The sequence below is a fragment of the Nansenia antarctica genome, assembly GCF_963989245.1.
Source record: "Nansenia antarctica genome assembly, chromosome: 6".
In the NCBI taxonomy this organism is placed as follows: Eukaryota; Metazoa; Chordata; class Actinopteri; order Argentiniformes; family Microstomatidae; genus Nansenia; species Nansenia antarctica.
This window is the reverse complement of record NC_137676.1, coordinates 66,963,063-66,973,062: the sequence shown is the minus strand read 5'-3', so window position 1 is coordinate 66,973,062 and position 10,000 is coordinate 66,963,063. Positions and strand designations below refer to the sequence as shown.

Genomic DNA, 10,000 nt, shown 5'->3' with positions numbered 1-10,000 from the left:
TCCTCTCAGAAGACCTTAACTTCTGCTGGAAACATCAAAGACACTAATCTGCCCACTTTGTCTTTCTCCGCCTCATACAAACCCTCGGCGGAACAGCGGAACCTCGGAACCCCCGAGAACAAAGAGACACGGAATGCTGATGGGACATTCTCCAAGCCCTCCCAAATGAACAGCGCGAACTTTCATTGAATTTGTGGGGGTGAGGAAACAAAAAAGGAGGGAGAGGGGGGGCGGGCAGGGAGGGAGGGAGGGAGGGAGGGAGGAAAATGTCAGAGATGATTATGGGAGATGAGACAGGTGAACGCCGGAGCCCAGAGAAAGCAGACGGATTCCCAGACCTCTGGGAGTCATCAGCATACATCCAAGTCAAGATGTTCCAGCGCTAAGAGATAGCTCACTCTCTCTCTCTCTCTCTTTCTCTATCTCTCTCTCTCTCTCTCACACTCACACACACACACACACACGCACACACACACACACACACACACACACACACACACACACAAAAACACACACACACACACTCCTGCCAACACCTACTTTGATAATGTCGATGACACGTCAACACTGGCAGCTGAAGCATGAGCTGGAGCACAGCCAGAACACAATACCGGGAAGAGAGGGAGGGAGGGAAGAGGGAGGGAGCGAGGGAAGAGGGAGGGAGGGAGGGATGGAGGGAGGAGGGAGGGGGGATGGAGAGAGGGAGGAGGGAGAGATGGAGGGAGGGATGGAGGGGGGGAGGAGGGAAGGATGGAGGGAGGAGGGATGGAGGGATGGAGGGAGGGAGGAGGGAGAGATGGAGGGAGGGATGGAGGGGGAAGGAGGGAGGGATGGAGGGGGGAGGGATGGAGGGAGGGAGGAGGGAGAGATGGAGGGAGGGGGGGAGGAAGGAGGGAGGGAGGAGGGAGGGAGGAGGAGGTATGTAGGGAGGGAGGAATGGAGGGGGGGAGGAGGGAGGGATGGAGGGAGGAGGGAGGGAAGAGAGAGAGATGGAGGGGAGGAGGGAGGAGGGAGGAGGGAGGAGGGAGTAGGGAGGGAGGAATGGAGGGGGGGAGTAGGGAGGGATGTAGGCAGGGAGGGAGGGGGGAGGGAGGGAGGGAGGGAGGGGAGATACTCAAATGAATGAGAAAGGAAGTCTCTTAAACCAAGAGAGAGAGAGACCGAGAGACCAGGGGAAAGAGAGGGTATAGAAACTGAGTGACAGTCGGAGGAGAGAACCAGTTAAACAGAACTGCTCCTACTGTGGATTTTCACACAATCAGAGAGCTGACAGCTGGCTAACTCAGCACACACACACACGCACACACACGCACAGGCACGCACACACACACAGGCACGCACACACACACACGCATGCACACACACACACCCACACACATACCCACACACACCCACACACACACACACACACACACACACACACTCAGACACACACACACACACACACACACACACATACACACAGTCACACCATCACAGTCTCACACATTCTCACACAGTCTCACACCATCACACACAGTCACAGTCTCACACATTCTCACACAGTCTCACACACACATACAGACACTCGCTCTGCATGTGTGTGTCTGGCTTCAGTGGAGGTGCCTATGAGGAGAGAGGGTCGTGAAGGGATGGCTTTGATTGGCTGTCTAGACAGCAGAGGGGGAGGGGCCGATGGTTCTGCACTATGGTTGATTGCCTTGTAAAGGTTAATGAGCCGTACTTAAAAACTGTGAGCGCCCGTGCAAGTTTTAACGAGCATGTGACTCAGCGTTAATTTTGGCAGGCTTTTTAGCCACTTAGTCTTTAGTGTTTAGACGAAGATGCACACAAGCTCTAGTCACACCCAGTCACCTCCATCCTTCTCAGTTCCAGTTCAGTTCCAGTTGACGAAACTGAAAACATTCCAGTGAAGTTTCAGTCCACAAACACTCAAACATTTTAGTCTAGGCCTAGCCATCGACGAAAACTCGATTAAAATGAGTTTTTGTAGACCAAAACCACACTAAAATGCCTTCAGTCTTCGTCAACCAAATTTAGACCACAACCAAGAAAGACAGAAATAACTAAATGTGACCAAAACCAATGTGCATCCAAAGACTAACGCTGCGTGCACACAGGGCCATTGTCATCGTCGTTCTGGCGCAACCTGTTGGGATGGACTTGACGTACTTCAACGTGCGATGCAGACGCAACAACTCTACTCGTGTTGCTAGCGAAGTTTCCCACAGAAGTGGGGGAAAAAACGTCAGATCAGATATATAAACAGGTTATTTTGATAAACTGGACACATTTTGTGAATATATATGGTTACTTTCTCGCCTGAAAACATATAAAAACTTCATAAAATGACATATTAACACTTGTAGAGCCAAATTACAGATTTTAGCCAATGGCGGCCAAAATTGAGGATTTAAAATCTGAGGTGAGAGCTCCGGGCAAGAAACCACTTCCGGTTTACTTCCGGATCCAACGCAACGCAAAAAGCTGAATTTTTTTGACTGATTGCCGCACCCTGACGGTCAAGAAACGCAATGCAGAGCAAGGCAACTGATCAACGCAACGGCCCCATTGAGATGAATGACTTCCGGTGCAACGCAATGGCCCTGTGTGCACGCAGCTTAAGAACTATACGACTAAAAAGGCTGTCAAAATTAACAAGGTACACGTTTATAATAACTTTGTCACTGTGAAAGCCACATTCCTTCCGTGACTTTTACTTTTCACACCAACAAAACAATGAAGCATTTTATAATTCTAGTATGTATTAGACTTGATTGTATATACAGTATTTACAATTAGTTTATTCCATGACGACTTCCCTAACAATGTTCATTCACAATTCAAGCCAATCTAAAGGATATCGGATATAAGACGACACAGCATAAAGACACGATTAAATGATAACAATTATGTGAAGAATACCCAATGAAATTTGCGTGTTTGAAGATGCGACAAAGGTAACGACCAATCAGGTCTCAGCTCCTGGACAGGAACAGTCCCCTGACATGTTTGATTGGTGGGGCCAGAGGACAGGGGTGGAGCCAGAGGAGAGTGAGCTTCAAATAGTCAATCCAACTTCCTGGTTGAACTTCTTGATTTACCAAATAATTATGTTTTTATTGGACTAACAAGTGGTGTTTGTGTGTGTGTGTGTGTATGTGTGTGTGTGTGTGTGTGTATGTGTGTGTGTGTGTGTGTGTATGTGTGTGTGTGTGTGTGTGTGTGTGTGTGTGTTATGTTAATGTTAATTTTATTTATAATGCGCCCCCCATCCAACTTTTACAACGGCCCGGGGCGCAGTGTGTGTATGTGTGTGTGTGTGTGTGTGTGTGTGTGTGTGTGTGCATATCTATGTAATCTCCTATCACTCACCAACAGCTGTTGTGATTTTCGCTCCACTAGACGGTTGCTCTACTGGGTACCCGGGACTCGCTTGGAACTTAGCAGAACAGCTTTATCTTATTTCGCGCCCTGGTCATGGAATAACCTCCAGAGTACACAAGCAGCTCAATAATCTCGTCTCCCTGGGAGAGTTCAAAGCACTATTCCTAAAATGGATTTTGTAATATCTGTTGTCCCTTCGTCTGTTTTTATTGTGTTATTTCTGTCCAATTTTGTAACCTTGTACTTGTACTGGTGTGGTATCTTGGCCAGGTCTCCCTTGAAAAAGAAATTGTAATCTCAAGGGACCTCCTGGTTAAATAAAGGTTAAATAAAATAAAGTGTGTGTGTCTACTTTATGTTGGCAGGCCCTTGCCCTGCAGTTCTGACAGCAGCTTCCACAGCCCCAGTAGTGCAAACTAAGAGGCTATCACAGACACAAGGTACTGTATCTATAACCTAACAAGGTACTAGGTATCTATACCCTTGTTGTTGTTTTCTTTCCTGTGTTCAGAGATGGTAGAACAACCTGCCTCTGTACACAAACAAAACACAAACACACACACACACACACACACAGACGCACGCACGGACGCCACGCATGAATGCACGCTTGCATGAATGCACACACACACACACACACACACACATAGAAAGTACACATATGCACACACTGCCTCTCTACTCCACTACTGGTAACACCTACAGCACTTGCTCTTCTCAACACATCAAAGAGACAACAACAACAACAACAACAGCAGCAACAACAACAACAACAACAACAACAACAACAGGAGGAGGGAGGCTTGGAGGCTCAGCATGACAGAGGTAGCAGACAGAAGCAGACAGAAGCAGACTGAAGCGTATCAAGTCAGACATGCAGATCAAACACACCTGACAACAGACAAAGCGCGGCAAAGAGACAAGAAAGAAAACAGATCAAAGATAGAGAGAAGAGGTAGAGAGCTAGAGAAAGAAAACAGATCAGAGAGAAGAGAGAAGAGGTAGAGAGGTAGAGGAGGACAAACAAAAACTAGCTGCAGAATGAACATTAACCAGCGCATGCCATCACAACACACTTCGGAATGGGACACATGCACACACACACACACACACACACACACACACACACACACACACACACACACAAACATGCGCGCAAACACAAACGCAAACAAACACACAGCCGTGGGGAGGGTCGTCCCCGAGAAGCCTTTTTGAAATTCAAAGCTCATTTCCTGCATTTCTAAGAAAAGCCACACAACTCATGCCACTTCCACCCTCAATATCGAGCGACTGACATTTTAAAAAGATGGCAAGATTCCAAGTGTTTAAAAAACTGGAATCTAGCCATCTGCCCCATTCTTAAGGAAACCTATAACACACACGCACACACACACACACACACACACAAACACATACAGACACACACACACATGCACCCACACACGCACACACACACACTCACACCCACCGCCGACTCTAAAGCGCAGGAACAAATCGATGCCCAGGAGAAAAAGAAGAGAGAATGAGAAAAGAGAAAAAAGAATAGAAAGAGAGAAAGAGAAGCAGCTTTTGTCAGCTAGAGGTCTGCTTCTCCTTTTTATCTGATCACACACGCACGCACACACACGCACGCACACACACGCACGCACACACACACACGCACGCACACACACATGGACGCACGCACACACACACATGGACGCACGCACACATGCACACACGCAGTGTGTGACTCTCCTCGTAATCGGACAATTACTGACTAGACTGAACATGTTTACACCGCAGAAATATCTCACTGGTCAAGTTTGGCGAAGGGTTTGGGGATGGGGATGCATGTATTATCGCCTTCTTCTGTCTCCCAAATAATATCACATCGTCTCTAGCCCTCCCTCCCTCCCCCGCCCCCCAAACCCTCCCTCCCACCCCCTGCCTTACTACCTCCCTGCCCTCTCCATCCTCCCCTTCTAATCCACCCCCTCGCCCCTCGTCCATCCTCCTCCCCGCCCCCCTCCCTCCCTTCCCCCCTCCCTCTCCCCCCCCTCTCGTCCCCCCCAGTCACCATGGCGACTCACATCTTGACGAAGGGGTCAGAGTACCCGTTGGAGTCCATGGCGGCGAGGTGGGCGCAGCGCACAATGCCCACCAGGAGGCTGCTCTTCTCAGGGCTGTAGCAGAGAGACACCAGGATACGACCACGCTGGGGGGGGGCAGGGGGGTGGGGAGGGGCGGGGGGGCGGGAAGGAAGGAAGGAAGGAAAGAAGGAAGGAAGGAAGGAAAGAAGGAAGGAAGGAAGAAATGAAGGGGGCACAGTCAGTCATTACACCACCATGAGTGATACACGAAAACACAACTTTATTGACAGTGCTGCAGCTGTGACAGGTGACGGTGTGTGTGTGGTTACCTCCTCCTCCGCCACAGGGGCCCCCTGCTCCACGGTTTGGTTGTTGCTCTCTTTGTTCTGAAGGGGGAAGAGACGGAGTTCAATATGCAGTATGCTTCACACGCACACATACACACACGTGCACACACACACACACACACACACTTATGCATGCACAGATGCACACAGGCACACATGCATGCACCTACGCACGCACGCACGCATGCATGCACACACACACACACGCACACACACACACACACACACACACACACACTTATGCATGCACAGATGCACACATGCACACACACACACACACACACGTACGCCTACCTGTGTGATTCTCTCCAGGCCCATGTTGTACCTTTTGCTCTCTCCCTGTCTCAGTTTCTTCAGGGCGACCCGCACCTCTCCTATAAACTCATTACGACCCAGCCTGTCCATGTCACACACACACAGCCTATACACACACACACACACACACACACACACACGCACACACATACACGCATGCACGTGCAGACACACACACACACGCGCAGACGCACACACACGCGCAGACGCACACACACACACACACACACACACACACACACACACACCGGGAGAGGAAGGTTAGGGTAGGGGAGATTAATCTCTTTCTATCTGCCTGCCTGTCAGTGTGTGTCTGGAGGCCTCCTAGCAGCCTGCCAGGGGAGCTGTCTATAGACACAAACTGTAAACACCTCTAAAACACATCTCAAGACATACCGTTTTAACTTAGCATTAACTTAGATTTTGTATTTTTTGGTTCTGTTTTTATTTGTTTTGTCCTCTTTGCTCTCTGTACAGTGTCCTTGAGTTTGAGAAAGGGGCTTTTAAATTAAATCTGTTATTATTATTATTATTATTATTATTATTATTATTATTACCTTCTACCCTCGTCTTCTGTGCTACACTGGTCTCTATGTTCTACCATGTCTGTGTCTACCATGTATTTACCTTATTTACTACTCATTTCCTTATATTTATTTTAAAGCACTTGTATTGCAATTTAGCAACATTTTGCACCGTTTATTTTCATTGTATTGTTAAGCACCTTGTATTGCAATTTTGATTTTGCTCGAAAGGCTCGATATAAATAAAGTCTGATTTAATTTGAAGTCTGCCTGTTTGTCTGTCTATCTGTCTGTCTTTCTCTGTCTGCCGGTCTCTATATTTGTCTGTCTGCCTGTTTGCATCTATGTCTACCTGTCTGGTTGTCTGTCACTTCACTTCACTATGTCTGCCTGTCTGCCTTTCTTCCTGCCTGCATGCCTGCCTATGTCTGCCTGCCTGCATGCCTGCCTATGTCTGCCTGCCTGCATGCCTGCCTATGTCTGCCTGCCTGCCTGCCTGCCTGCCTGCCTGCCTGCCTGCCTGCCAGCCTGCCTGCCTGCCTGCCTATGTCTGTCTGTCTGTCTGCCTTTCTTCCTGCCTGCATGCATGCCTGTCTGTCTGCCTGCCTGCTTATGTCTGTCTGTCTGTCTGTCTGTCTGTCTCTCTGCGTGTCTTGCTCTAATAGTGAATATTACAGGTACAGCCAGCCACGCAGTAAAGGAGCATCTGCTCACAGAGAGCTGAGGGATGTCATCATGTACTGTTAACACCTTAACCACCATGCTGCTGCAGAAAGACACGGAAAAGCCCAAATGAAAACAGACTGGAGCTTCCTGTGAAAACAGGTCAGAGCTTCATACTTTGTTCTATCTAGAGGCTCTGGGTTGTTTCCCCGTGGGAGGTGACTCTGACACCTCCACCCCATATCTCTCTCCCTCCCTCCCTCCCTCCCTCTCTCTCTTCCTTTCCCTTCCTCCCCCTCTGTTTGTTTCTGACTCTCTTCATGTTACAAAGGTGCTGGTCTCTTAGTCATACCTGCTGTGAGAGAGAGTGTGTGTGTGTGTGTGTGTGTGTGTGTGTGTGTGTGTGTGTGTGCACCTGCTCGCGTGCTTGCCTGCGTGCGTACATGAATGTGTGCGCGAGTGTGTGCTTGCTTGCGTGGGTGTGTGTGTGTGTGTGTGTGTGTGTGTGCTTGCATGGGTAGGTGGGTGCATTCGTATGCTGAGACCAGAAGGCTTCCTATAAGACTGACGCACTCACACATCTGTGATCTGTGGGGGTGGGGGTACAGATTTAATCCCCAACACATTCAACACCATTCAGACAGAACACTCACTGAACACTTTATTAGGAACACTATACTAATACTGGGTAGGGCCTCCCTTTGCTCTCAAAACTCTCTCAATTATACATGGCATTGATTCCACAAGTCCACATGTTGGAAACATTGCTTGAGATTCTGGTCCATGACATGATTGCATCACGCAATTCTGCGGATTTTCAGGTGCACTTTCAAGCTGTGAATCTTCCAGGGGAGAGGTCCAGGGGGAAAAAACAAACAAAACTGAGTCTATATTCAGTGAAATAGATCAAGATCTCGAAGTTTCTCTAACGCACTGAAATAATACAGTAACAAAAGTTCCATTCCTGGCACTTTTAGTTTTTTCTTTTTCAAGGGGGGGGGGGGGTTGGGTGGGACACGTAGCCTAAGTTAAAGTAGTGGTTGATGTTTACTGACATTTTAAAATACATTATACAATAGGAAGAAAGCGTAGCGACTGCACAATGTTTGTCGTGCAAGTCATGTACGACTTCCTGTGTGAATGCCTGGAGGCAGGGTTGGATCCTTCTTCTTCATATCCTGAAATCTACGTTTTGAAGATGCAACCCGTTTGGCGACACATCCAGGCACATCTATCAACCCCGAGGGTTAACCACCGCAGGCAGGCTGCTGAACAGAGCCGACGCCCCAAGCCTCAGTCTCTGAGGGAACATTACCTAGCGCAACGTGGCAATTCCGTTTTTGCAACCACCTGCGTCACATGGAATTCCAGAATCGCTTCAACCCAGAAAAAAAAAAAGAACATGTGTCTGAAATCTTCGCTCTCCTTCTTGGAGAGATTACAGCGAGAGTCCCAACATGTTGTGGAAGGTTTGATGTTCTGGGAGCCAGACATAGCCAGCCAAATGTCTCCGCTCTCTGCAAGCTGATGTAAATGAGTGGCAGCGCCACGGGGGGGGCTCAGAGAGACAGAGGAGTCCTTGTCCTCACCACACCTGACAGGACGCCTGCTGAGAGCATGCTGACAAAGACATCTCTCCAAGCATCTGCACTCTGTTGTTGAGGATTGTGTCTGTTGAGGAGTGGGAGAGCATCTCACAGCAATCCTGTTCCGGAAGCTGTGAGGCAGAACACTCATTGTCGTGCCTATGAAGAGTCCTGCACAATAGAATAGGAGAAGATGAACCGCGATAAAATGGGAGAAGTTGAACCTCAATAAAATGGGAGAAGTTGAACCTCAATAAAATGGGAAAAGTTGAACCTCAATAAAATGGGAGAAGTAGAACAGCTCTGATCATGTTTGTGTGCTCAGCATTTAATTTCAGTACCTGAAACAAACTAATTGGCTGGGATTCAAGATTCTGAGTGTCCCTTTTTTAAAGATCCTGAGTGTCCCTTTTTTTTAAAGACCTGGATCCGTACCTGATAAGGTATTGATGGAGGGTGTTGGTTTATCACACCCAGCATAGACAGACAGATGGACGGACAGATGGACGGTTCTACCACAACCAGAAGATTAACATAAATGCTAAAATCTGTTAAATTTCGCAAACGTTATTGACCCCCCCCCCCCCCCCCCCGCACCCCCCCCAAAAATGGTTAATCCTCCACTACATTGTTGAACACAACACAATCCCCAAGTCATTGTCCCTTAGTCCCAGCTGTTAAACCGCTCCCGAGTAATTGTCCCTTAGCTCCAGCTGTTAAACAGATCCCCAGTAATTGTCCCTTAGCTCCAGCTGTTAAACCCCTCCTCAGACCGACAGATCTGGAGCTTCTGGCAGCTCTAGGGAGAGAGGCTGAGTGCTGAAGGTGTCCCCCACCCAGCAGGGCCCCGTGCTGGGGAATTAGTCCTGTCTAGCACCCCTCCTCTTGCCCATGCTGGGTCTCACGAGCTGGGGTTCAGAGAGAGGCTGAGTGTGTGTGTGTGTGTAATTCTGACGGATTATGTGTGTGAGTAGGACGAAGACTGATGGTGATCACTGGTAATTCGTATAAGAGACAGAATGAGTGGTTGAGCATGTCTGTGTGTGTGTGTGTGTGTGTGTGTGTGTGTGTGTGTGTATCTGTGCGTGCATGCGTGCATTCGT

The 10,000-nt window shown here is 48.6% G+C and overlaps 1 protein-coding gene across 1 annotated transcript in view; it reads right to left on the bottom strand.

The window, feature by feature from the left end:
- Positions 1–10,000, bottom strand: part of doc2g (double C2-like domains, gamma) — a gene marked incomplete at both ends in the record, with an annotated part of 26,608 nt that overhangs the window by 3,639 nt on the left and 12,969 nt on the right. Inside the window, 3 exons of the mRNA XM_080535263.1 lie at positions 5,463–5,587; positions 5,792–5,848; positions 6,104–6,230. Coding sequence (XP_080391389.1) covers positions 5,463–5,587; positions 5,792–5,848; positions 6,104–6,230 — 309 coding nt within the window. The remainder of the gene's footprint in view (positions 1–5,462; positions 5,588–5,791; positions 5,849–6,103; positions 6,231–10,000) is intronic.